The sequence below is a fragment of the Desmodus rotundus genome, chromosome 1, assembly GCF_022682495.2.
Source record: "Desmodus rotundus isolate HL8 chromosome 1, HLdesRot8A.1, whole genome shotgun sequence".
Lineage (NCBI taxonomy): Eukaryota > Metazoa > Chordata > Mammalia > Chiroptera > Phyllostomidae > Desmodus > Desmodus rotundus.
The window spans coordinates 78035530-78063491 of record NC_071387.1 but is presented as its reverse complement, the minus strand read 5'-3'; the positions used below and the strand labels follow the sequence as shown (position 1 = coordinate 78063491).

The following is a 27962-nucleotide window of genomic DNA, read 5'->3' as shown; positions in this document are numbered from 1 at the left end:
TAAGTAGACTGTTAATATCACATTACTCCCCAATTCTACACACACAATTTACGAGAGGTCGCAGTCTTCACGGGGAATGAAGTCTTGAACAGAGTGGGTTATCGCGTACATTCTGGGAATGGAGAGCCAGTGCTTCTCTCTGCGCATGTGCAGCCAGCTCCAGCTTGCTTGTGCCGCTCCCTCTGCCTCGCTAGCGCCCAGGGCTCCGACAGCAGGTGAGCTCTTTGGTGGGGGCGCGCCTTCGCTCGGCGGGGGGCCCAGCACTGGGGTGAGGGCTTGTGCCTTGGAAGAGAAAACAGGAAGTTCCGGGATCTAACCCCGAAAGCGGGGCTGCTACCGCCTCTGCCGGCCGGGGCCTGGGCGCAGACCTGGGAAAGGCGGGTGGGGGCGGTCCCCGACCCCCCAGCCCCGCAGTCTCTGTGGTCCCAGGTGTGGCTCAGCCCTGGTCTAGAGGTGCTCCAGGCGGGTGGGGTGTGGCAGCTGAGTGCTGCGGGCCCTGGGGAGAAATCCCGTGGGGGTGGCCGGAGGGAATGCATTTTGACCTACCGTGAACCTGACCCAAAGCTTGCCCCGGCCTGGCCTTCGGTCTGCAGTGAGATTCCAAGTTTAGGAACCAGAAAGATAACAGCATGGATGGAACTGGAGAGCATTATGCTAAGTGAAATAAGCCAGACGGTGAGGAACAAATACCATATGATCTCACCTCTAACTGGAACATAATCAACAGAAGAAAAAAGCAAACAAAATATAACCAGAAACATTGAGGTTAAGAACAATCTAACAATAGCCGGGGGGGGGGGGGGGAGTGGGGAGGGGAGAGTGAGGAGAAGGGATTACAGGAACAACTATAAAGGACACATGGACAAAATCAAGGGGGAGGGTGGAGGTGGGGGAGGGAGGTGGGTTCAGCTGGGGTGGGGTGGAGGGATGGGGAGAAAGGCATACAACTGTAATTGAATAACAATAAAAATTAATTTAAAAAAAAAGGAACCAGAAAGATCAGGTGAGTTTCACCTTTGTCACTTGGGTATGTGTCAGGTTTGTCATTTGTTTAAAAAAAGGGGGGGGGAAATGTTAGTAAAAACTGCTTTGTGGCATTGTCTAGAGTGAGAAAAGTCATAACTGTAAAGCATTTACTTAACCAAGTGCTAGTTAATGAGCACTAATGAGGACTAGCTAATAAGTCAGCGTTACATGTTGGCTCTCATCATATTTGAAAGACAACTGTTTTTTTTCATTTAGTATTTCATTTAATTCTCACAACCACCCTATTAAAAGGTATAAGCACATCATTAAAAATAGGAAAATGGGCTTGGAGAAATAAAAAGTACAGAGTCAAGGTCACAGAGGTGAGGAAGCTGGGATGCAAATACAGGTACCGTTTACTCCCAAATTCAGCCTATTCCTAAACCCTACCTACCTAAAACCCAGTGTTGCAGCTTTCACAGAACTAGCAGTGACTTGTGCCTGATCCCCAGAACTGTAAAGTCAATGCGAACCGTGTCTCACTCTCCAACAACTGTATATATTCTGGGATTTCTGGCCTGTCTCCAAGTGGCACCTCCTTCACTGTCCAGGCTGTGTCTGTCTTCAGAAGGCACAGCCTGATAGTCTTGTGCAGTGTTGTCCAATAGAAGGGTAAGGTAAGCCTCATATATAATTTTAAATGTTCTAGTGGCTACATTAAAAGTAAAAAGAAACATGTGAAATTAATTTTATGCATATATAGCAGCAGATCCCTGAACAACATTTCATTCAACAGTGTTTTCTAATAACATTGATGAGGGTGAAAAAGATTCAGTTCCCGGCTGGGCCACTGTCTTTGTGGAGTTTGAACGTCTCCTCATTATGCGTGGGTTTTCTCTAGGGACTGCAGTGTCCTCCCACATCCCAAAGATGTGTACGGTTAAGTTAAATGACATGTCTGCATTGCTCCAATCTGAGTGAGTGTGGGTGGGTGTGAATGTGCCCTGCAATGGAAGGGTGTCCTGTACAGGATGGGGCTGTGCCTTGCACCCTGAGCTGCTGGGGAGGCTTTGGACACCCTAAACTTGAATAAGCGAATGAGAAAATCATTATCTTGTTTCCATTAATCTTTCTTAAACATGTATAGCTCACATTTATTTCAATATTTAGTATTGGAAGTGTTTGGGGTCTTTATTTAGAAGTTTAGTGATGTTTTTATGACCAGAAATATGCCATAGGAACTGAACTGTTATTTATATCCATTAGCTGTAGTAAAATTGTTTGTTATACACCATTTCACTTAAAGCCACAATTTCCAAGAACCTGCCAATGATGTTGAGCGAGGACTTACTGTACCGTGTTTATCTTAATATATACAAAATGTTGTTATTTCAACATGTGGCAGTAGCCACATTTCAGGTGCTCAGTAGTAGGATGTGCCTAGTGGCTACAATAATGGATAGAACAGTTCTAATGAATTACCATAGAATCAGGTTAACTTTATCATATACACGAATGGTCCCAACTAGGGTGATTTTGCTCCCCAGACGATTTTTGGAAATGTCTAGAGATGTTTTTGGTTGTCACACCTGGGAGGATTGCCACTAGCACCTGGTGGGTAGGGACCAGAAATGCTGCTGGATGTCCTACAATGCACAGGACAGCCCCCGTGATAAAGAATTATCTAGCCCAAAATGTCAACAGTGCTGAAATTGAGAAACACTGCTCTTGATGAAAGTTTCAACTAAAATGAATTTGTTTCCTAGGCCTAAGTCTCATTGTCTCTGGAACAAAGTGGCTTTGTGTGACAAGAAGGAGGGAACCCTGGGGACAGGAGTCCCACCTGGAAGACCAGCCCATCTGACAGGAGCTGCCCTCAACAGAGCTTCAGACCCGATGCAGGAGAACCCAGAAGGAAGCGGGTCCTGATTTGCTCCCCCAGAAGCAGTTCTTAGTCACCTTGTCCAGAGAGAGCCAGACTTGGTGATGTCGCCACATCCAGAAGCCATCGCCATCTGTGTGACAGTGGGAACTGCAGACCAGCTTGCAGAAGGCCGTAAGCTGGGGGTGAGAGGGATGGCCGACTGTCAAGCTGCACAGGGAAAGCCACAGCCAGGGCCAAGGAAATTGTCTTCTTAAATAGCTCTCCATTTTCTTCTTCCTTCTTTCCAGATTCTGAGCCATTCTCGTATCATGTCCATCACGTGCGGCATCTAAAGATACGCTGCAGTTTCCTTTATCCTGAACATAATAGAATCACAAAATGATGGTATAGGAAGGGATTTCTATTTCCAATTCTTGAAAGCTTAAAAATATTGAACCTGAGATGTATGTCCCCTCGTCAGCCAGCATGGTGCTATTCATTCTGTCACAGCTAAGTCACTAAAAGTGTCTCAACAAAAATATTTTTGATAAGACTTTTGGGAGGTGGGGGTGGTAGAAAAGGGTAAAGGGGGGAGTAAAGAGTGACAGAAAGAGACTTCACTTGAGATGGTGAACATACAATATACAGATGATATAATTGTACAAATGGAACCTATATAATTTTATTAACTGATGTCACACCAGTAAATTCAATAAAATTTTTCAAAGAAAAAAGTAAATTTGACTTAGGAATTTTAGCCATCAGGGGGAAAACAGAAAGGGAAACTTAAAAGCCTTTTTGAGAAATTGAAACAAACTAGAGCAAAGAGATTTTAAAATTCTTAATCAGGAAGCATCTTACCATTCTTTTCAGCTTGCTGTCGATTTTCTAACTCAAGGTGTAAATAATAATAACATTAAATATAATTGATAATATTAAATATAATAGCAATAATATTAATTCTCTGTTTTGATTTTTTGTTAACTAGTCAGAGGGGACACACTTTTTCCTTAATCAGTAGGGAAATGATTTCCAGTCCCCCAATGAAAATGAGCAAGGTTACATCCACGTGATCATATCAGAGGTGTCCATATTCAGGAAGTGCTCTCTCTGTGTGGTGCCCCCCCACCAAGGGTCAGTGGAACATTTTTCCATAGGGTAGGCCTTTTCCCTAGCTCATGTGATGAGATTTTTAAGCAAGTAAATGCAGAGGCTTACCAGACCTTTCATAACTCCGTTCCTTTCTCCTTACCCCCAGGTTATCCTTCACAGTTCTCTACACTCTCCCAAGAGCAGCAGAAAATGAACATACCTCAGGTGAGTTATTCCTTAACACTTTCTGTATAATGGATTTTATCGGTGGTTAAGGAACCATACACTGACGTGGAAAAATAGAAACAGAAATGTATCACATCTTTCAAGGAAGACACAGAAAAGTAGATGAGTATTACAGCAGAGTTGCCATGTAGATAGATGCAGGTCTTCTGATTTTACAGATTTTCCGAAGTGCAGCTGTAAATTTCTTCCTAACTTTTCTAATCAGGCAAGTCAGAGTCAGACAGATAATATTAGTTTAAAGGTTCGTATGGATGACAAGCTTGAACCAAACATTCCTCGTGGAATCTAAAATCATCAAAGTCAGGAAGAAATGTCTTTGTTGGTCTTCGTTTGCATGATAGTATAAATCTTTCTAATAAGAACGACCCTGAAATAAATGTAGGATGCTGTTTGCACTTCTTCTCAGTGGAAGTGGAGGACATATCGCCAAAGCAGGGCTTTTGTTGTACTGTTGTTCAGGTCACTAAAACAGAATTTGAAGTTGAGATAGATATTTTCCTGATCATCCTGTTGAATTCAGGAATAATAGTTAGACTAACTAGAGGTCAGTATGAATGACCTTTACATTCATGTCCTTAAAATACCTCTCCATAAATATTTCTCTCAAGTACCTGTCATAAGCAAGTTGTTTAGCAGACAATTTAAAGTTCTGTTCTCTGGCAAATGTCATCACACTTCCCATTCACAGTTCAGTCTGCTGCATGAGGCTTTGATCTCTCTCCTCATACACCTGTGACCTGCACTCACCAGCGACCTAATTACAGCTGAATCCAGTGGGTCCTGCCTACTCCTCACCTCACCACACCTGCGTTCAGTGCCTGACAACTCTGCCCCCCCTCCCTCCCCCTGGAAGAACTCTCATGTCTTTCATGGAATCATTGTCCTTCTCTTGCCCTTTCACATGTCTCAGCCACAAGTTTCTATTCCTTCTCATTGTTCTTCTAAATAGTCTTCCTGAGTCATTCAAGCCTCTGTCTGGTTTTAAAAATGACGTATTTGCTGGTTCTCCCACATGTGGCTCTGCAGCCTATCCAGACCAGTAGCACTTGTGATGATGGAAATCAGCCCTATCTACACTGTCCAAGGTGGTGGCCACTGGCCACACGTGCCTGTTGAACACTTGGAATGTGGCTTGTTTGACTGAGGGACGGAAATTTTAAGTTTTAAATAGTCACATGTAGCTAGAGGCTACCATATTGGACATAGTTGACTCCACACCTCTTTGTAGATGTCTGCAGCTCAGTGGGTTCAAGGAAAAGCCAACGTTTACAGCCCTTCCTAGACTAACCCTCCTTACCGTTCCCTATTCCTTGATAAACTCTATTCATCCAGACACCCAAGCCACAAAAGTGGGGTGCATCCATCCTTGGCTCTCCTTGCTCTCACTACTCCTGCTCTATCTAGTTCATAATCATGTTTTCCTACTTTTTGTGTTTGGGTCAAAGATAGTAGCAATTTTATATTGTTCAACTTAATGTCTTTTTATTTTATTTATTCTTTAAGATGCCATATTGGCATTTTATTTAACTAGATGTTTCTGAGTATGTACTTCTTTTATTTAATTGTTGTTCAAATACAGTCGTCTCCATATTTCCGCCTCCTCCTCCCACCCCACCCATCTCCACCTCCCACCCTCAGTCCTACTCCATTTGGCTTTGTCCATGTGTCCTTTATACATGTTCCTTGAAGTCCCTTCCCTTATTTTCCTCCACTGTCCCTCTCCCTGCTCTCCGCTGGTTTCTGTCAGTTCTTTATTTCAATGTCTCTGGTTATATTTTGCTTGCTTGTTTTGTTGATTAGGTTCCACTTATGGGTACAATCGTATGGTATTTGTCTTTCACTGCCTGGCTTGTTTCACTTAGCATAATGCTTTCTAGATCCATCCATGCTGTTGCGAAGGGTGGAACACAGGAGCTCCTTCTTTCTTTCTGTTGCATAGCATTCCATTGTGTAAATGTACCATAGTTTTTTAATCCATTCATTTCAGCACTTATATTCAACATAGTATTGGAAGTTCTAGCCTGTCACTGTTTGCAGGTGACATGATAGGGCTCATAGAAAACGCTGTAGACTCCACCAGAAAACTACTTGACCTAATAAGTCAGTTTGGCAAAACAGCAGGATACAAAGTCAATATTCAGAAATCAAAGGTAAAACAGTGAAGATGTAAAGTCAGTCTTCAGAAATACACCAACAATGAAATATCAGAAACAGAAATCAGGAAAAACATCCCATTTGATATAGCAACAAGAAAAATAATGTACCTAGGAATAAACCTAACCAAGGAGGTAAAAGACCTGTACTCAGAAAACTACACAACATTGAAGACAGAAATTAAGGAAGACACAAACAAATGGAAGCATGTACCATGCTCATGGATTGGAAGAATTAACATCATCAAAACGGCCATACTACCCAAAGCGATTTATAGATTCAGTGCAATCCCTATTAGAGTACCCATGACATATTTCACAGATATAGAACAAACATTTCAGAAATTCATATGGAACCATAAATGACCCCAAATAGCCACAGCAATTTTGAGAAAGAAGAACAAAGCAAGAGGGATCACAATACCTGATATCAAACTGTATTACAAGGCCACTGTAATCAAAACAGCCTGGTACTGGCAATAAAAACAGGCACATGGACCAATGGAACAGAAGAGAGAGCCCAGAAATAAACCCAAGTCTCTATGGTCATTTAATATTCAACAATGGGGACAGAAGCATAAAATGGAGTAAAAATAGTCTCTGCAACAAATGGTGTTGGGATATCCGGACAGCTACATGCAAAACAATGAAACTTAACCACCAACTTGCACCATACACAACAATAAACTCAAGATGGATAAGACTTAAAACATAAGTCGCAACCTAATGTATTTTAAATGCATTTCTCTAATTTATCCCTCCTACTGCTACCTACGGTATCTCTACTGAACTGCTGAGTAGCTTCTTTACTAATCTGCCCACCTCTTTCTTCAAATCCTCAAATACATGTTTCGCATGGGTTGTTCATCTAAAGCAGGGGTGTCAAACTCATTTTCACCAGGGGCCACATCAGCCTCGTGGTTGCCTTCAAAGGGCCGAATGTAATTTTAGGAATGTATGAATGTAACTACTCCTTTACTGTTAGGGAGTTGAAATTACATTAGGCCCTTTGAAGGCAACCGCGAGGCTGATGTGGCCCCCGGTGAAAATGGGTTTTGACACCCCTGATCTAAATACTCATGAAGTAATGTCTTCCCTGTGTGTAAATCACCTCGGTGGCTCTTCACCCCTATACAATAAAATTCCTTATTTCTCAAGATGAGCAATTCAGGCTTTGGAGGCATTACCCCTCCCCATTACTTCTTTTTACTTTATTGCTGCTCTCACTTTTTTGACATTTATTTATTGATCAGCTAAGATGTCTCAGGGACATGTGCTATTAGTTACAGCTTAAACAACACAGATACTTTTTTTTCTTAATAGCATTCACAATCTAGTGAGAACTAGGACATTACAAAAATTCAGTATGTAAGTTATTATAAAGCAAAACTTAACTTCATTTGGCTTCTTAAACACATTCTACTGTTCCCAACTCTGCTTCCTATTAAATTCTCATTGTCTTCTCCAAATTGACCTTTAGGATCAATCCCCATTGTGTTCACTGGGTGCTGTAGACTGAATTGTGTCACACCCTGGCCCCCCAAATTCATATGCTGAAGCCATAACCCCTAATGTGACTGTATTTGGAGGCAGAGCTTTTAGGAGGTAATTAAGGTTAAATGAGGTCTTAAGGCACTGAGGCAAAGGCCATGTATGGACACAGTGAGAAGGTGGCCATCTGTAAGCCAGGAAGAGGGCCTCACTGGAATGCACTGTTCTGATACCCTGATCGTGGACTTTCAGCCTCTAGAACTGTGAGGAAATAAATCTGTTGGTTAAGCCACCCAGTCTGGTATTTGGTTATGGCAGTGCATGTAGCTAAGACACCCGGCTCTTTACTTTCTTTTTCTTTTTTTTCCCCATTTTATAATACAAAATTTACCATCTTAGCCATGTTTTAAGTGTATAGTCAGTATTGTTAAGTACATTCATGTTGTCGTGCACCATCTCCAGAACTGTTTCATCTTGCAAAACTGAAGACCTAGACCCATTAAATAGCGACTTCCCATTCCTATCTCCCTTCAGCCCCTGACAAACATCATTCTACTTTCTGTCTATGAATTTTACTACTCATATAAGTGGAATCATGTAGTGTTTGTTTTTTTAGTTGACAGTATTACAGATGTTCCCACCTTTCCTCCACTTTGTCCCCCTCCACCCAGTCCCCACTACCCTCCTGGCTTTCACCACAGTGTCATGTGTGTCCATGGGCTATGCATTGACCGGTCACCGGCAAGCAGTGTCCATGGCGTTGTGGCTGAGACAAGACAAATTCACACGGACTACTGAGCCCTGTGGAAGAAAAGGGACGGCATGGCCACTCTCTCAAGGAGAGAGCGCCCCGACCCTTGCCTTAACAGACTTTTATTGGCTTAATTTGCATAGGAATATAGGTTGCATATGGAAAGCTCATCAATCATTATCAGGCAGTATTGATCAAACAATAGATAATATTCAAAGGACTCTGAGGGCTTATTTTGAGTCAGGGTCAGATAGCTAAAGGACCATAAAACTTTGGGGAAACAAACTCATTTCATGCTTGGACCCTTATCATTTAAATTGAGGGTATTGGCAAAGCAGGTTTTACAGGATTTTATGAATTCTTTCTTAGGCCTGATCTCCCCGGGGAACCAGCTCTTTCCAGCACAGGGCTGCACCCACCTGCTACATTGTTTCAGGCTTAGGTCAAGCAGGGGAAGTAAGGCAGCCAAGAGATTAGGAGACCTATTGCAGACAGAATGAGAACTCAGGCCATGTCAAAGCCGAGGAGTGAGGATCCATCACCCCCTTTCTCCATAGCCCCCCAAGTCCTTCCCTGAGGGCCCCCTCGTGACTGTGCCTGTCTTAGGTGGTCCCATCCTTGAGGAATCTTACATGTCATTGGGTAACCAAATGGTCAACCGGGGGCCAGGACGGGTGAAGTAAAGTGGGCAGGGGCGGTACTCCTGGCAGGGAGATAAGCTTTGTCTCCTTAGTGGCTTAGGGTCTCAAGGTCTCTCACGCAGCCTTAGCCATGGGGGGGTTATAGTCTGTGAAACCAGGCAGGGCAGTTCCCAACAATGCATATATGCATATAAGTTCTTTGGCTAATCTCTTCTAGACCCCCGCCCCCCTCCACTCTGAAATCTGTCAGTCTTTTCTAAATATCCATGTTTCTGCTTTTATTTTGTTCGCCAGTTTATTTTGTTCATTACTTTCCACATGAGCGAGATCACATGGTACTTGTCTTTCTCTGACTGACTTATTTCACTTAGCATGATAATCTCCAGGTTCATCCATGCTGTTACAAAGGGTAATAGTTCTTTCTTTTGTATAGCTATCTAGTATTCTACTGTATAAATGCACCACAGCTTGTTTTCCGCTCATCTACTGATGGGTACTTGGACTATTTTCACATCTTTTTTTTTTTAGATTTTATTTATTTTTAGACAGAGAGGAAGGGAGAGAGAAAGAGAGGGAGAGAAACATCAGTGTGTGGTTACCTTTCGTGTGGCCCCCATTGGGGATCTGGTCTGCAACCCAGGCATGTTCCCTGACTGGGAATTGAACCAGCAACCCAATGGTCACAGGCCGGCACTCAATCAACTAAGCCACACCAGCCAGGGTCTATTTTCACATCTTGAGTATGGTAAATAATGCTGCTATAAACATAGTATTGCATATATTCATTCTGATTGGTGTTTCAGGATTCTTAGGATATATTCCCAGAAGTGGGATTTTTGGGTGAAATGACAGTTCCATTTATCATTTCTTGAGGAAATTCCATACTGTTTCCCACAGTGGTTACACCACTGTGCATTCCCACCAACAGTGCACTAGGGTCCCCTTTTCTCCACATCCTCATGTGCACTTTTTTGCAGATTTATTGATAGTAGCCATTCTGACAGGTGTGAGATGATACCTCATTGTAGTTTTAATTTGCATCTCTCTGATGATTACTGACATTGAGCATTTTTTCATATGTCTACTGGCCATTTGTATGTCCTCTTTGAGGAAATGTCTATTCAGGTCCTTTGCCCATTTTTTAATTGGATTGTTTGTCTTTATAATGTTGAGTTATATAAGTTCTGTATATATTTTGAAAATTAACCTCTTATCAGATGTATCATTGGCTACTATGTTTTCCAATACAGTGGCTTTCCTTTTCATTTTGTTGATGGTTTCTTTTGCTATGCAGAAACTTTTTAGTTTGATGTAGTCCCATTTGTTTAGTTTTTTTCCTTTGTTTCCCTTGCCTTAGGAGGTATATTGGCAAAAATATTGCTACATGAGATGCCTGAGATTTTACAGCATATGTTTTTACTTAAGATTTAACATATTTAAAAAAAAATTTATTGTTATTCAATTACAGTTGTCTCATTTTCTCCCCATCCCTCCACCCCACCCCATTCAAACCCACCTCCCTCCCCCACCTCCACCCTCCCCCTTGATTTTGTCCATGTGTCCTTTATAGTAGTTCCTGTAATCCCCTCTCTCCACTGTCCCCTCCCCACTCCCCTCTGGCCATTGTTAGATTGTTCTTAACTTCAAGGTCTCTGGTTATATTTTGTTTGCTTTTTTCTTTTGTTAATAAAGTTCCAGTTAAAGGTGAGATCAAATGGTATTTGTCCCTCACCACCTGGCTTATTTCACTTAGCATAATGCTCTCCAGTTCCGTCCATGCTGTTGCAAAGGGTATAAGCTCCTTCTTTCTCTCTGCTGCATAGAATTCCATTGTGTAAATGTACCATAGTTTTTGTATCCACTCATTTGCTGATGGGCACTTGGGTTGCTTCCAGTACTTGGTTATTGTAAATTGTGCTGCTGTGAACATTGGGGTGCACAGGTTCTTTTGGATTGGTATTTTAAGGCTCTTAGGGTATAATCCCAGCAGTGGAATTGCTAGATCAAAGGGCAGTTCCAGTTTTACTTTTCTGAGGAAATTCCATACTGTTTTCCACAGTGGCCTCACCAGTCTGCATTCCCACCAACAGTGTATTAGGGTTCCCTTTTCTCTGCATCCTTTCCAACATTTGTTTGTGGATTTGTTTATGTTGGCCACTCTGACTGGTGTGAGATGGTACCTCATTGTGGTTTTAATTTGCATCTCTCTGATGGCTAGTGATGCTGAGCATCTTTTCATATGTCTCTGGGCCCTCTGTATGTCCTCCTTGGAGAAGTGTCTGTTCAAGTCCTTTGCCCATTTTTTAATTGGGTTTTTTGTCTTCCTGAGTAGAGTTGTGTGAGTTCTTCATATATATTGGAGATCAAGCCCTTGTCTGAGGTATCATTGACAAATATGTTTTCCCATACTGTTGGTTCTCTTTTTATTTTAATGCTGTTTTCTTTAGCCATGCAGAAGCTTTTTATTTTGATGAGGTCCCATTTGTTTATTCTTTCCTTTATGTCCCTTGCTTTAGGGGACATGTCTGTGAGGATGTTGCTGCGTGGAATGTCTGAAATTTTCCTGCCAATATTTTCCTCTAGGACTTTTATGGTGTTACGACTTGTATTTAAGTCTTTTATCCATCTTGAGTTTATTTTTGTGTATGGCGTAAGTTGGTGATCGAGTTTCATTTTTTTGCACGTAGCTGTCCAGATCTCCCAATACCATCTGTTGAAGAGGCTGTTTTTGCTCCATTTTATGCTCCTGCCTCCTTTGTCCAATATTAATTGACTATAAAGACTTGGGTTTATTTCTGGGCTCTCTCTTCTGTTCCATTGGTCCATGCGCCTGTTTTTATTGCCAGGACCAGGCTGTTTTGATTACAGTGGCCTTGTAATACAGTTTGATATCAGGGATTGTGATCCCTCCTGCTTTGTTCTTCTTTCTCAAAATTGCTGTGGCTATTTGGGGTCATTTATGGTTCCATATGAATTTCTGAAATGTTTGTTCTATATCTGTGAAATATGTCATGGGTACTTTAATAGGGATTGCACTGAATCTATAGATTGCTTTGGGTAGTATAGCCGTTTTGATGATGTTAGTTCTTCCAATCCATGAGCATGGTACATGCCATTTATTTGTGTCTTCCTTAATTTCTGTCTTCAATGTTGTGTAGTTTTCTGAGTACAGGTCTTTTACCTCCTTGGTTAAGTTTATTCCTAGGTATTGTATTTTTCTTGTTGCTATATCAAATGGGATTTTTTCCCTGATTTCTGTTTCTGTTGTTTCATTGTTGGTATACAGGAATGCCTTTGATTTCTGAGTATTGACTTTGTATCCAGCTGTTTTGCCAAATTCATTTATTAGGTCAAGTAGTTTTTTGGTGGAGTCTGTAGGATTTTCCATGTACACTATCATGTCATCTGCAAACAGTGACAGTTTCATTTCCTCCTTTTCAATTTGGATGCCTTTTATTGCTTTTTCTTGTCTGATTGCTGTGGCTAGGACTTCCAATACTGTGTTGAATAGGAGTGGTGAGAGAGGGCATCCTTGTCTTGTTCCTGATCTTAATGGGAAAGCTCTAAGTTTTTGTCCATTGAGTATGATGTTGGCTGTAGGTCTCTCATATATGGCCTTTATTATGTTGAGGAATGCTCCCTCTATTCCCACTTCGCTGAGTGTTTTTACCATAAATGGGTGCTGTATCTTATCAAATGTGTTTTCTGCATCTATTGATATGATCATGTGATTTTTGTCTTTGCTGTTGTAAGATTTAACGTATTTAAGAGATAAGGGAAGGGTGGGAGAAAAAAAGGGAGAGGAAAATCTTTGTTAGAGAGAAACATCTACTGGTTAACTTTTGTATGCATCCCAACCCGGGATTGAACCTGCAACTCAGGCATGTGCCCTGACCCAGAATTGAACTGGCAGCCCTTCGCGTTGTGGGACGATGCCCAACCAACTGAACCATACCAGTCAGTTCATACTGCCTATGTTTTCTTCTAGGATTTGTATGGTTTTGTCACTTACATTTAAATAAATCTTTTACCTGTTTTCAGTTTATTCTTCTTGTGTGCTGTAAGTTGATGGTCTATTTTGGTCTATTTTCTTTCGTTCTTTTTTTTTTTTTTTTTGCATGTACCGGTCCAATTTTCCCAACACCATTTATTAAAGAGACTGTCTTTTTGTTTCTGGGTTATTTCATTAGCATAAAGTTCTCAAAGTTCTTCCATGTTGTAGTATGTATCAGAATATACTTCTTTTTAAAGCTAAATAATATTGTATTATGTATATGTATCACATTTTATTTATACATTTATCTAGTAACGGACACGTAGGTTGCTTCTACCTTTCAACTATTGTGAGTAATACTGCTGTGGACATAGGTATACAAATATCTTTGAGACTCTGCCTTTAATTCTTGTGGATATATACCTGGAAGGAGATTGCCTTGAGGCTCTAGCTTTCTAGTTAAGTTTTGAAATCAGGAAGTGCAAGTCCTCAAAGCTCAGTGTCAGTGGTTTCTTTAATGGTAGTCCTTTGTGTGTCATGGGTGAAAGATCTTTCCTTACTCCAAGATCCTATAGATATTCTCCTGTATTGTTAGTAGATTCTTGATTATTTAAGCTTGATCGCCTGAAATTGCATTAGTGTATGCTATAAAGTGTCAAGGTTCATATTTCTATATGGATATCAAGTTACTCCGGTACTGTTTGTTGGAAAGATCTTCCTCTGCCCACTGATTTGCAGCAGGGATTCTGTTGTCCGTCAAGCGCCCATGTGTCTGTGTCTGTATCTAAACTGTGTTTTGGTTTTGGGGTTGAATTATTTATCTCTTTGCTGGTATTTCACTGCCATTCTTAGTGTTTCATTATAGTAAGTCATGAAATATGGTAGTGTAAAGCCTTAAAGTTTTACTCAAAAAATTTATTGGCTAATTTTGGTGCTTTGCATTTTCATAGAAATATTGTCAGTTTCCACAGAAAATCCTGCTGGGTAGTTTTTCAGATTAGATGTGAAGTCTTTCATATGTTTCATTAGATTCATTCCTATATATTTGATCTATTTTGATGTTATTGTGAATAATGTTTTTTATTTTATTTTCTAATTGTTTATTGTTGGTTTACTAAAGTGCAATGTATTTTTTAATGTAGATATAACTTAGAGATATTGTAGGTTCAGTTCTAGACCACTGCAATAAAGCAAATATCACAATAAAGTGAGTCACATGAGTTTTTGGTTTCCCGGTGCATATGAAAGTTATGTTTACACTGAACTATAGTCTATAAAGTATGTGGTAGCATTATGTCAAAAAGAAACAATGTATATACCTTAATGAAAACAGTTTGTTGCTAAAAAATGCCATCCATTATCTGAGCCTTCAGAGACTCATAATCTTTTTGCTGGTGGAAGGTGTTACCTTCAGTCTGTAGAAAGCACAATATCTGGGAAGTACAATAACACAAGGCATGCCTGTATTTCATATCTAATCATTTAATAGCTTATTTATAGATTCTTTTTAAAAAAATATACACAGTCATGTCTTTTGCAAATAAAGGCAATTTTACCTGTTTTCCAAATTTTATGTCTTTAATTTCTTTTTAAGTCTTGTTCTTGTACATCAAAGCAGTGTTGAATATAAGTGATAATAACAGAAATCCCTTCCTTATACCTCACCTGATAGGGGAAGTACTCAAAATTTCACCACTGAGTCTAGATTTTTTGGACATGTCCTATGTTGGAATAAGGAAGTTTTCCTTTTCAGTTTTGAGTTTCCTGAGAGTTTTTATCACATATAAGTATTAAATTTGTCAAGTGTTTTTTTCTGTATCTAGTGAGATAATAATAGAATTTTATTCCTTTATTGTGTTAGAGGGGTGAATTATATTGATTCATTTATCAGTGTTCAGTGTTGCATTTTTGAGCTACTTCCCACCTTGTCATGAAGTACTATCTTTTTAATATGTCTCTGGATTCAACTTATTAGTATTTCAATTAGTGTTTTTCAGTATACTTTAACAGAGAGGTAATTGGCCTGAACTTTTGTTTTCATGGGTATGTCTTCGTCAGGTTTTGGCATCAATATTATGCTCTCATAAAATGGTTCTCCATTTTCTATCTTATGGAAAAGTTTAAGATTGCTGTTATTTCTTCCTTAAATGTTTGAAAAATATACCAGTAAAATAGCTTGGCCTTGGAGTTTCTTTGTGGCTGGTTTTTAATTATGAATTCAATTTCTGTAATAGACACAAAAACTCTGAAAATGCCTATTTTTCTGGTGTCCTTTTTAAAAACAACTTTATGGAGATAAAAATCACATACCTTACAAATCACACATTTAAAGTAGTCAATGGTTTTTAGTATATTCACTATTGTGCAATCACCATAGTCAATTTTAGAATATCTTTATCACATCACAAAAACTCCATACCATCAACTATCACCCGCCCCCCCCGCCCCGATCCCAAAATACCCCCACACCAGCCCTAAACAACCACTAATCTACATTTTGTCTCTATAGATTTGCCTAGTCTGGACATTTCAAACAAGTGAAATTGTATAGTCTGTGGTCTTTGTGATTGTTTCTTCACTTAGCATAATGTGATCAAGATTTCGTTATGTGGATAGGCCACATTTTGTTTATCCATTCAACAACTGCTGGACATACGGTTGTTTCTTCTTTATGGTTGTTATGAGTAGCGATGCTATTAACATCCAATGAAAAGATGATTGATAGATGGTAGATAGATATATAGATGGATAGATACACATGAGAGTTGGTGTGAACACCTGTTTTTCATTTCTTTTTTTAAAAAGTATTTTATTTATTTATTTTTAGAGAAAGGGAGGAAGAAACATCAATGTGTGGTTCCCTCTGTGTGCCCCCAACCGGGGACCTGGCCTGCAACCCAGGCACGTGCCCTTGACTGGGAATTGAACTGGTGACCCTTTGGTTCACAGGCCAGTGCTCAATCCACTGAGCTACACCAGCCAGGGCCTGTTTTTCATTTCTTTGAGGAATAAATCTAGGACTGGAATTGTTGGGTTATATGGTAATATTACATTTATCTTATTGAGGAACTGCCAAACTATCATCATAACAACTATACCATTTCACATTCCCACTGGCAATGTGTTAGAGTTCAAAACATTGTCTCCACCATTTGTTATTTAGCCTTTTTTTTAAAAAAAATTATGACCATGTTAGGGTGTGAAGTTGTGGTTCATTGGAGTTTTGGTTTTCATTTGCATTTCCCTGACAATAACATTGAATATCTTTTCTTGTGCTTACTGGCTATTTGTGTATCTTCTTTGGAGAAAAGTCTATTCAGGTGCTTTGCCCGCTTTATAATTAGGTTGGTTTTTTTGTTATTCAGTTATAAGACTTCTTTATATATTCTGGCTACTAGATATTTCTTAGGTACAGATACTCCTTGATGGTTATCATTAAGTTGAAAATCTAAGTAAAATATGCATTTAATATACCTAACCTATGGAATGTCATAGCAAAGCCTAGCCTACCCTAACCATGCCCAGAACTTAAATTAGTCAAAATGGGGAAAACCACCTAACACAAAACCTATTTTATAATAAAGTGTTGAACAGCTCATGTAATTTATCATGTATCACTTTCACATCATTATAAAGTAAAAAAAATTGTAAGTCAGACATTGCAAGTCTGGAGTTCTATATGTAACTCATGAATATTTCCTCCCATTCTGTAGGTTGTGTTTTCACTATCTTGATAATGTCCGTTGATGCACAGTTTTAAATTTTGATTGTCTAGTTTATTTTTTCTTTGGTTTCTTGTGCTTTTTATGCATTGCCAAATTCAAAGTCATGAAAATTTATTCCTCATTTCTTCTAAGAGTTTCATACCTTAAGCTTATGTTTAGGTCTTTGATTCATTTTGAGATAAATTGTTTAACATAGTAAGAGGTAGGAGTTCAACTTCATTCTTTTGCATGTAGCTATCCAGTTTTACTTATTTATTTTTAGAGCAAGGGGAGTGGAGGGAGAAAAGAGGGAGAGAAACACCCATGTGAGAGAGAAACATCAATTGGGTGTCTCTAGTATGTACCCCAACCGGGGACCAAACCTGCAACCCAGGAATGTGCCCTGACTGGGGATCAAACTGGCAGCTCTTCGCTTTGTGGGATGGTGCCCAACCAACTGAGCCACACTAGCCGGGGTGAAAAGACTGTGCTTTTCCTATTAAGTGATCAAATGCATGTCTAGGCTCTCAGTTCTATTCTGTGGATCTATATATGTGTCTTTGCACCAATACCACACTGTCTTGATTACTGTTGCTTTATAGTTAAGTTTTGAAACCAGGAAGTGGAAGTCCTCAAACTTTGTTATTTTTAAGATTGTTTTGGCTATTCAGAGTCCCTTGTGATTTCATATGAATGTTAGGATTGACATTCCTACAAAAAAGACCATTGGGATTTTGATACAGGTTTCACTTTGGGATGTATTACTGTTGAGACAATATTAAATCTTCCAACTGATGAACATGGATGTCTTTCCATTTATTAATGTCTTCTTTAATTCCTTTTAGCAATGTTTTTTAGTGTTGAATGTACATGTCTCACATCTTCTTGGTTAAATTTATGCCCAAGTATTTTATTATTTTCTATTTTATTATATGTGCAATTGTTTTCTTCAAATTTTTTATTGTTCATTGTTAGTGTGCAGGCATACAAATGGCTTTTGTGTGTTCATCTTGAATCCTCAGAGTGTGCTGAATTTGTTAGCTCTAATAATTTTTGTAGATTCTTTAGTATTTATAGACTTTAATTTTCAACTTGCCCAGTTTTTTTTCTTGTCCTAAGAGCATTACTGCAGTCATGTGCCACATAACAATACTTTGGTCAATGACAAATTGCATATGTGATGCTAGTATTCCATACAGCCTCGGTGTGTAGTAGGCTGTACCATTAGGTAGGTGTCGCACTCTCTATGATGTTCACACGATGATGAAATCATCTAACCAAGCATTTCTCAGAATATATCCCCATTGTTAAGTGCATGACTGCATGGCTCTTTTCAGCTCTCTGTGTCTCTGAGCAAAAATTCCAGACAACACTGTAAGTAATTTTTTTCTAATCTTGTGAGACACTGTTTTTGTATTTTAGTATGCAAAGTGCACAAAAAATAATTTATGTTACAACTAGTTTATCCCCTATATTTCATTTAGTCAAGTTGGTTAATTATGTCATTTAAATTTTCTGTATCAGTGATTGGCAAACTTTTTATGTAAATGTCAGATAGTAGGCTTTGTTGGAACTACCAAACTCTACACTTTTAGTGCTACAGCAGCCATAAATAACACATGAACAAATGAATGTGACTGTGTTCCAATAAAACGTTACTTATAAAAGAACTGGTAGTGGGTCAGATTTGACCTCTGGGCTATAGAGTCTGCTGACCCCTGTTCTAAATCCCTTGTGGGGGGTTTTTCAGACTGCTCGTCCCATCAGTTACTGAGAGAATTGTGTTAAAACCACTGATTATAACTGTGGATCTATCTCCCTAATTTCTGTTAACTTCTTTTATTTATAAACAGTCGATTCTCATTATTCTCAGTTATGTTCTAAGTCACTGTGAACACTGAATAAGCAAGTACTTAAATTAAGCCTTGCTCTTAGAGGAAATATAGGGTTAGGGCAAATCTCTGGTCACAACATTTTGGGCAACCAATCAGTAGATACCCTTGTTTTATATGTGTGTGTGTTTAAATCACCTTACTCGATTTTGTAGATTCATGATCTAACAGCCAACAGCACCATAATTAATGCTTGAACAAAGCTTATCTAACACCCTTATTTTCTCCGTGAGGCATAGCACACAACCTTTTGCACTTGGGAACATTAAAAAGTGAAATCACAAGAACAAGCATAAAAATGCAAAAAGTGTGCTAAGCAGACTATAAAAGACGCTTGTTTATGGCATGAGAGCGGAAACATGATCCTGTTCAGCCTCAGCTGTGAACACGTGTACTGGGCACTCAGATTTCCTGCCATTCTGTGAATTCCGCAGATGACCATGAAATCACGAGTACTGATTTTGAGGTTACAAGTAAATATTAGTGAGTAAGTGAATTTGCAAATACAGAATCTCTGACATCTCTAAATAATAAGGATTGACCATATTTGGAAGCTATGTTTTCAAGTGCATACCAATTTATGTTTGTTATGTCTTCTGTTAAAAGGATGATTTTATCATTATATTGTTATTCATTATGTTTCTCGTATTCTTTCTTACCTTCAAATCTACTTGTTCTCATGTTAATATAACCACATCAATTTTCTTTTGGTCAGTGATTACTTATGTATCTTTTTCCATCCTCTTACTTTCAATCTGTATCTATCCCTCTCTATAAATTGTGTTTTCTTTGTTGTTTTTATGCTGTCAATCTTTCCTTTAATTGGATTGGTTAGTCCAGAAATTGGCAAATTTGTTCTGTAATGGGTCAGATAGTACATATTTTCCTTTGATAGGTATAAGGTCTCATATGGAACTACCAGGCTCTGCTGTTTCAGCACAAAAGCAACTGAAGATAATACAAAATGACTGGGTGTTTGTAACTGTGCCCCAGTAAGACTTAATTTAAAAAGCCGCATGCTGGATTTGGCCACAGGTCATAATTGCTGATCCTTAGCCCAGAATGTGTAAACCTAAGGTTGTATATTGGGGTGTGGGGAAAAATTTACTCCCTACATCCCAATATATTTGGAAATTTATTTATACTTTAAAAAATTCAAGCAACAAAAGCTTTACTAATGTGCTTATTGATTGTACATACATAGAACTCAAAAGTATATACAAATTAAGTTTAAACACTTTTACAAATTAACTCCAAAGTATAAAATTAGATCCAAAATAGGCATACTTATTTTCATTTATTAAACTCTTTACAGTAAACATAAGAATTCTTTTCATATATATTTTTCTATGCCACCTAACTCTGAACCCTTCAAATTGAACAGAAATGTACTATTGTAGGCATCAGTGTCATTCAAGGACGTGACTGTGGAGTTTACCCAGGAGGAGTGGCAGCAAATAGGTCCTCTTCAAAGGACCCTGTACAGAGATGTGATGCTGGAGAACTACAACAACCTAGTCTCAGTGGGTGAGCATATGAACATAGCTTACTTTTGGAATGCTGTATAGAAAGCATTTCTTCTTTATGTACTAGTACACATGGATACTTTACTTAGATTTTAATGTTACTCAGGCTTTTAATTCGGGAGTATAAAGTAACTAAGGTCTGTTGGAGAATGTGTTATTAACTTCCAATGATAAATTCAAACAAGGGACCTTCAGGTTGCTTTTCCTGAAGCTGTATTTTTCTAAATTTTTTGGGTACAAACAATCTTATCATCTAGCCTGAGTACTCCATTGTTCCCTATTTATAGGAAACTGCATTTTCAAACCAGAGGTTATTTTCAAGTTGGAACAAGGAGAAGAACCTTGGTTCTTAGAGGAAGAATTCTCAAACCAGAGTCACCATGGTAAGTTTGAGCACTGGCAGACAGAATTCTGTGGGTAGCTAGACTCCGGAAGCTCAGCTTAGCAGTGAACACCTACATATTTCAAGAATTTTCTTAAGCTTCTCTCTAGAAATAAATAATTATAATCTTTAAAAAACAGACTTTTTAAAAAAAGCCACAAAAGCACAGAAATCATCAATCAAAAGGAGATGATTGCCCCGGCTGAGTGGCTCAGTTGGTTGGAGCCTCGTCTTGTATACCAAAAAAAGTATTTACGGCAATATTGTCATGGGCGCATACAGGAGGCAACTGATAATTGTTTCTCACATCAATGTTTCTTTTCTCTCTTCCTCTTCTTCTCTATCTAAAATCAATAAGCATATCCTCAGGTGAGGATTAAAAAAATAGGAAATGATTAATAAATGACTAAATTAAAATTGAGAACTTTGTTCATAAAAGGTACCAGTAGAAAGATCAAAAAACAAGCCACAGAGTAGCAGCATATGTTCAATACAAGGAACCTGAGAAGGACAAGCATCCTGAAAATATAAGAACTTTTGCAGGTCAGTACAGGAAAAGGTAGGAAATGTTTTTCAATACCCAATTGAAAAACAGACTAAAGACTTTGAATAGGAACTTTCAAATGGCCATAAATCTTTGAAAATGTATTCAACCTTATTATTTTTCATAGAGTGAAAAATACACATTAGGTGAAATAAGAGAGGTGGATGATATGTGGTAAGATTAACAAACCTGGTAATGCCAAGTCCTGATGAGGATGTGAAATATTAAAAATCCTCATTCACTGACTAAAAATGTAAACTGGTAAAACCGCTGTGGAATTAGGAGGATGTTATCAAATTGACTTGAAGTTTTACATACTTTGTCACCAAACAGTCCCTTTCCTAACCGTGTTCCCTACAGAAAGGCATGGTTGTATTTTCTAGAATGAATAAAAGTATTTATGGCAATATCAGGTTTTTTTGTCAAAAATTGGGCTCATCAACAATAGAATAAAGAAATACTTGTATTCCTAAGAGAGAATTATAAAGCTACATAAAATCTTACACAGTGGTTATAAACAAAATATTAAGTGGAACCAAAAAAATACAAATATGCATGAATGATTATATATGTGTCAGAAAAAGGCAAAGCTTAGTTACATTTTTAGGAAGTCATATGTTGGTGTTAAAACTACAAAGACAATACAGGAAATTATTACATAAACATTAGGAGAGTGATGGTCTCATAACCATGAAGAAACCGTAATCAGGAAGCGTCAAATAGGGATTTTTTGCCGAGCCATTTGTGTTCTAATTTTTGACATGGTTTATAACTCCATGACTGTTCCCTGTATACTGTTATATAATACATATAACTTTGATGCAAATATAAATTATGTTTCATACTTAGTGGAGAGTTAAAAGATGACTCAAAAGTAGATGATATTTGCAAGTCAGATATCCTGAAACCAACAGGCATCTAGAATGCATAAAGAATTTGGACCTTTTAAAAAAAATTCTCACTTGAAGGTATGTTTTTATGCTTTTTATAGAGAGTAAGGGGGTGGGGAGAGAGAGAGGAGACACATCAATGTGAGAGAGAAACACTGATGAGTTTCTTTCTTGTATGTACCTGCCTGGAGATCGAACCTGCAACCTTTTGGTATATAGGACAACACTCCAACCAACTGAGCCACCCAGTCGGGGTTTGGACCTTTCTAAAGTGTTATCTTTGCATTAAGGCTCTCCATGATACCATATTAAAAACTACACCATGCATGTAAAATTGAAATGTGGAAATTTAGGATGAGGTACGTGATCAAGTTCACTTATTGTTCAATTTTGAGAGAATAAATCAATGGTACCAGTGAATCTAACTTAGTTGCAAGAATGGATTTTCCTTTTGCCAGTTTTACACTTGTTTTTTTGTTTTTATTTAATAATTATTTTATTGTTCAATTACAGTTGTCTGCCTTTTCCCCCAGCCATTCCCCCCTACCCCAGCCAAATCCGGCCCCCCTTGCTTCCATCCTCCTTGTTTTCTATTACTGTACAGACTCACAGCTTTAAGGTGGGTTAAAACATGAACTATAAACTTCATTCAGTTAGTGCTATCAATTTAATCTGATGTTGAAAGATTGAATGGCAATAAAGGATGATATCAGATTGGCAGTATGTAGACTATTGAGTATTCTATTAGTGTAGCCTAGGTAATATAGGACTTATACTGACATTTATTTCCTCAAATCAAACCCTTCCCCTGTTGGGCCTCACCCTTCAATGCTCATTGTCTCTAATTTTTCTTATTACTCTACTTAACTTTATAGTCCTTGTTGTATTCATCCCATGATGTGGTTTTCCTGCTCCCTAAAATAATCACTCCTATAAAAGTCTTAATTTCTGTTTTCCTTTTCTTTCCCTTTTACATCCAGGTAGGAAAATCCAATCTATCACAATCCAAATACAGATACATATTTATTACCAGTTGCCCCTCTTATTTTTTCACTATAAATATTTTTGATAGAGAGTAAATATACATATACACATACAAATTATTTCATCTTGAAAACCAAAACCTGAAATGCAACATAAGGTATATTTTCATAAGTCCCATTCATAAAAAATGGAAGATTCATAACATGCTTTCAATGTTTCCCATTTTTAGAACATTACAAAGATGATTACCTGATCAAGAGGAAGAAAATCCAACAGTTTCAGCAAGCAACATTGATCAATAATAAACCTTTGACTGGAGAGGAAGAGGAAGTTTTGGGAAAACCAGTTAATCTGTACATAGCTCCTGTTTCTTCAACAAAAATGTCCTGTAAATATGACTCAGGGGGAGTGAATTTGCATAGTATTTCTCAATTTATCATTAATAGAACCCATTCGACAAAAAAAACAGGTTTCTGTGATGTCTGTGAAAATTTGCCTTTCAAAAGTAACTTTGAGAGAACTCATACAGGAGAGAAATTTTATGAATATAACAAAAATGGGAAAGTCCTCAGTTACAAGGGAAGTCTTCCTGAGCATCAAAAGTGCCAAACTTTGGAGCAAGCTTTTGAATACACTGAAACTGAAAAATTTTATGATGATGGTGCCTGTGTTACAGATGAGAGTACTCACACAGGAGAAAAATCCTGTAAAGATGATGAAATTAGGAATAACTGTGATTCGATAAGTCTCTTTGACCAAAAAATAACTGTGACAGGAGAGAAACACTCTCATCTTAAGCAGGGTGGGAAATCCTTCTCTGAGAAGTCACCTGTCAAGGAATACAATACATTTAACATGGCTGTGAAACACTGTGAATGTAATGCCAATAGGAATGACTTCAACAGGAGGTCTCATCTCACTGAGCCTCAGAGAATTGTCACAGAAGGGAATGCATTGGTATGTAATCACAAAACACAAACCGGGGATAAATCCTTTGAATATTGTAAATATAGGAAACTAGCCCACAGAGTACGCCAGAGAACTCACTCTCAGGTAAAACCCTATAAATGTAATGAATGTGAGAAATCCTTCTGCCAAAAAGGACATCTCATTCAACATCAGAGAACCCACACAGGAGAGAAACCCTTTGAATGCAATGAATGTGGAAAAACTTTCTCCCAGAAGTCACATCTCAGCACTCATCAGAGAATTCACACAGCCGAGAAACCCTATAAGTGTAAAGAATGTGGGAAAACATTTGTCCAGAAATCAACTCTCAGGGGACATCAGAGAATTCATACAGGAGAGAAGCCCTATGAATGTAGTGAGTGTGGGAAAACTTTTGTTCAAAAGTCAACCCTCCGAGACCATCATAGAATTCACACAGGGGAGAAATCATTTCAGTGTAGTGAATGTGGAAAAACTTTTAGCCAGAAATCAAACCTCAGAATACATCAGAGAACTCATGGTGGTGAGAAAAGTTATCAATGTAATGAATGTGAAAAATCCTTCTGGCGAAAAGACCATCTCATCCAACATCAGAAAACGCACACAGGAGAGAAACCATTTAAATGTAATGAATGTGAGAAAACTTTTGCCAGGACATCAACTCTCAGAGTTCATCAGAGAATTCACACTGGGGAGAAACCATTTAAATGTAATGAATGTGGGAAAAAATTTGTCAGGAAGGCAATCCTTAGTGATCATCAGAGAATTCATACAGGGGAGAAACCCTTTATATGTCATAAATGTGGGAAAACTTTTGGTCAGAAATCAAACCTCAGAGTACATCAGAGAACTCACAGTGGGGAGAAATCTTATGAATGTAATGAATATGGAAAATTGTGTAAGAAGTCAACCCTAAATGTATGCCAGAGAATTCAGAGAGGGAGAAAACCCTATTGATAAATAACTGAAAAATCCTTCTGGCTAAAAGACCAACCCATTTGACATCAGAAAATTCAAACAGGAAAAAAAAATGTATAAATATGAATGCAGGAAGAATTTTGTCCAAAAGGTAACCCAGAGAGTATTCAGAGAATTTACATAGACTGCTATTTCTTTCAGGCTAAGTCATGCCGTATTAGATAACTCCCACACATCACATGGGCTGGTAATCCTTTCACTAGTAAGAATTTCATTTTTCCTCTGGGTACATAGCTAATATAAATTTCACCGTCTCCGTTTCATCTAAGTGGGACTTTGTGACTGGCTAATGGAACATGGATGCTCACATTGTATGCCACATCTAGTTCTGACAAAAGACTTCCCCAACAAACTACCAGGCTGCTGTAAGGGTGAAATGGAGAGGGCTTCCAGGACAACCTTGGGTGCCATGCTTTAACATGGCACACCCCAAGACAAAAGCCAAAAAAGTGTGGATCAAAATTATTTTCCATATCTTTTCAGTTGAACATTTTGTGAGCAAGACTTAAGCTTGCGTTCTGTTGAGCTCTTATATGTTTGGGGTCTGTTTCTGCACATAATTTAGCCTTCCCACTGCTAGAGGGGCAGAACACTACTGTGTAAGTTAAGTTTACATCAGCCACAGGGTACAAACCTTGTTATAGGGTTGATATGTCAAGGAGTCAGTCCCTCAGATCATCAGAGAATTCACACAAAAGACCTCCTTTCAATATAATGAAGTAGATCATACCACCTGATACTGGGTTTTGAATGAACCAAAAGAGTTGCAAGTTTTTTTTTTTAATAGGATGAATTGATGAGCAGTTATCATGCAACTAAAGTAAATGTGGCTTGTTTAATTTCACGAAGCCACTCTCCCTTCATACTCCTGGCCCTTTCATATACCCCAACCTCAGCTGCTTTAAGGGGAAAGAGATTTTCCTATCTCCAAAGGGAACCCAAGGCCTTTGGTATACACCCATGTATTCTGGAAACTTTGAGGGAGGGGAAGAACTCAGGTTTTTATGGTCCTAGATACCAGTTTCCATGGAGGTAGGGATACCTAGATTTAGATAATGTTGCTAGGTTACAGTTTATAGTAGGGAAGGGAAATGAATGTAACTTCATCAATAAATGGGGCCAATTGTACCATTGCAATATACTGTGGTTACTTGTACATCTGGAAGTACAGTAGAAATTAATATGTTGTACTCCTTCTTCTCATAAGTCACAAAACTCTCCCAGTCAGGCAGTAAAGAAGATACCTTTAAAGTCCCACAGCCCTTAATGACCATTTTGGGCTTCAAGTCTGACTGATTTTGTTGATTCAAACTTCTGACAAAAGAAGGCACCCTTGGGGGGTGAGGGGGTAGTTTGACTTGATGCCCTGACAATGCTACCAAGGATACCCTTTTTGTAAGCAGCTATTAGCTTATTCTTGAGCCCTTTTACATTGGATACCTGATTTGCAGAGGCCTTGACTTGATTTGGGGATGTGTCATCTTAGGCTTACTAACAAGGTGGAAAGGACTTAACAACCCTCCTGTGAAATGAACATGGTGTATTAAAAAATACAGCTGATACTGACCCAGCAGTATCAGCTGTATATGAAATAGTAGCTATTCCTTAGGAGATCTATTCTCACTTTGCTGCCTGGAGCAAACCTGCTGGCTCAGTAAGGCCCTAAATTCATAGAGATCACTCAGAGTAGGCCTTGCTTCACTGATGGTTTGACTAGTTGAAATCACGCCGATACTATTCAACTTCTGCCATTATGCAGACCCAAAACATGATGTGTTCTCAACTCTAGCCGATATTCCCTTTGATAAAACTTGGTGTGTTTTTATTTAGTCTGGGCTCTGGGCATATTTGAGATGCCAGTTATAACACTACAGAGTGACAAAAGCACCCCTCTTTGGAACTGTGAACTGTGGGGAAAGTTACAGCTGCTAAGCACAACATCTGGGCTGTTTGACTAGATGCCCATGTTAAGAGACTGTTCAGGGACAAAACTAACTGGAATATAGTTGTTTATCAAACCTTTACTACCCTAATTGCCAGCATTGCTACCTGGGTCAGCTGTCATACTGACAGCAAAACATCCACCATCATACACTGAATACAAAGTAAATCTCTCTCTATATCCAATACTTCATTTGATGTAATTTGATATTAGAATCTCTTAATTTTTTTTCTTCTGGATTAGTAGCCAATGCTCAATATACTGTTTTATTCACCCCTTTCCTACTGATTTTAAGTATCTCCATATTCTGAGCTGCCATTTGTAAAGATACTGCATATGGCTGCTCATGACCATTTCCTACATTCTGTTACATTAGTAGCAAATCCTCCTTTTGTGAACATGGCTACCTTATATGGGGGTGGGGACCCAAAGATTATCTTCTGGAGGGTGGGCCCCTTGTAGTACAGGCTTCTGCTGCTAGCTAGGTGTTCTAGGAAGCATCTGTATTGGTGTACCAGCTGGTGGTGTTCTGAGAGGCTATGAGCTGCTTCAGTGAATGTTTTTGGAAGACTTTCAACACATTGAATGCACCTGCCCCCGCTGCACTGACTGTTCACCAGTTTTTGACTAAAGATTGCATGACCCCCATGCCCCACTCTCCTTTCACCTGATTTTGTCCCGAGTGCTTCTTTATGTTTCCCCAGATGAAAATAGTCCTCAAAAGAAAACGTTTTGCTGACATGGAAAAGGTGAAACAAAAAATGGAAGAATCACTAAAAGGCATCAAAATGAATGAGTTCAAAAAATGTTTTGAGCACTGGAAAAAACATCTCGATAGGTGTATTCAATCAAATGGAGAGTACCTTGAAGGTGACTGAAGTATAAACATGTAAGAATAAATGCACAAGGTTTTATAAGTAAATTCTGGGTTTTTGGGTCCCCCTTCATAATTAATAAAATAAGAAACTACTTGG

The 27962-nt window shown here is 38.7% G+C and overlaps 1 protein-coding gene across 3 annotated transcripts; it reads left to right on the top strand.

Moving 5' to 3' along the window:
- Positions 1–154: 154 nt before the first annotated feature.
- Positions 155–27962, top strand: ZNF510 (zinc finger protein 510). Of its 3 annotated transcripts, none has more exons than XM_024558355.3 (6): positions 155–215; positions 2733–3022; positions 4089–4147; positions 20195–20321; positions 20608–20703; positions 23350–27962. In XM_024558355.3, the coding sequence occupies exons 2-6, from the start codon at positions 2953–2955 to the stop codon at positions 25023–25025; spliced, it is 2028 nt and encodes a 675-aa protein (XP_024414123.2). In that variant the 5' UTR covers positions 155–215; positions 2733–2952; the 3' UTR covers positions 25026–27962. The 3 variants fall into 3 exon arrangements, with proteins under 3 accessions (XP_024414123.2, XP_024414124.2, XP_045049633.2); XM_024558356.3 differs by having other exon boundaries at positions 2733–3033; XM_045193698.2 differs by lacking the exon at positions 155–215 and having other exon boundaries at positions 2945–3022; positions 20179–20321.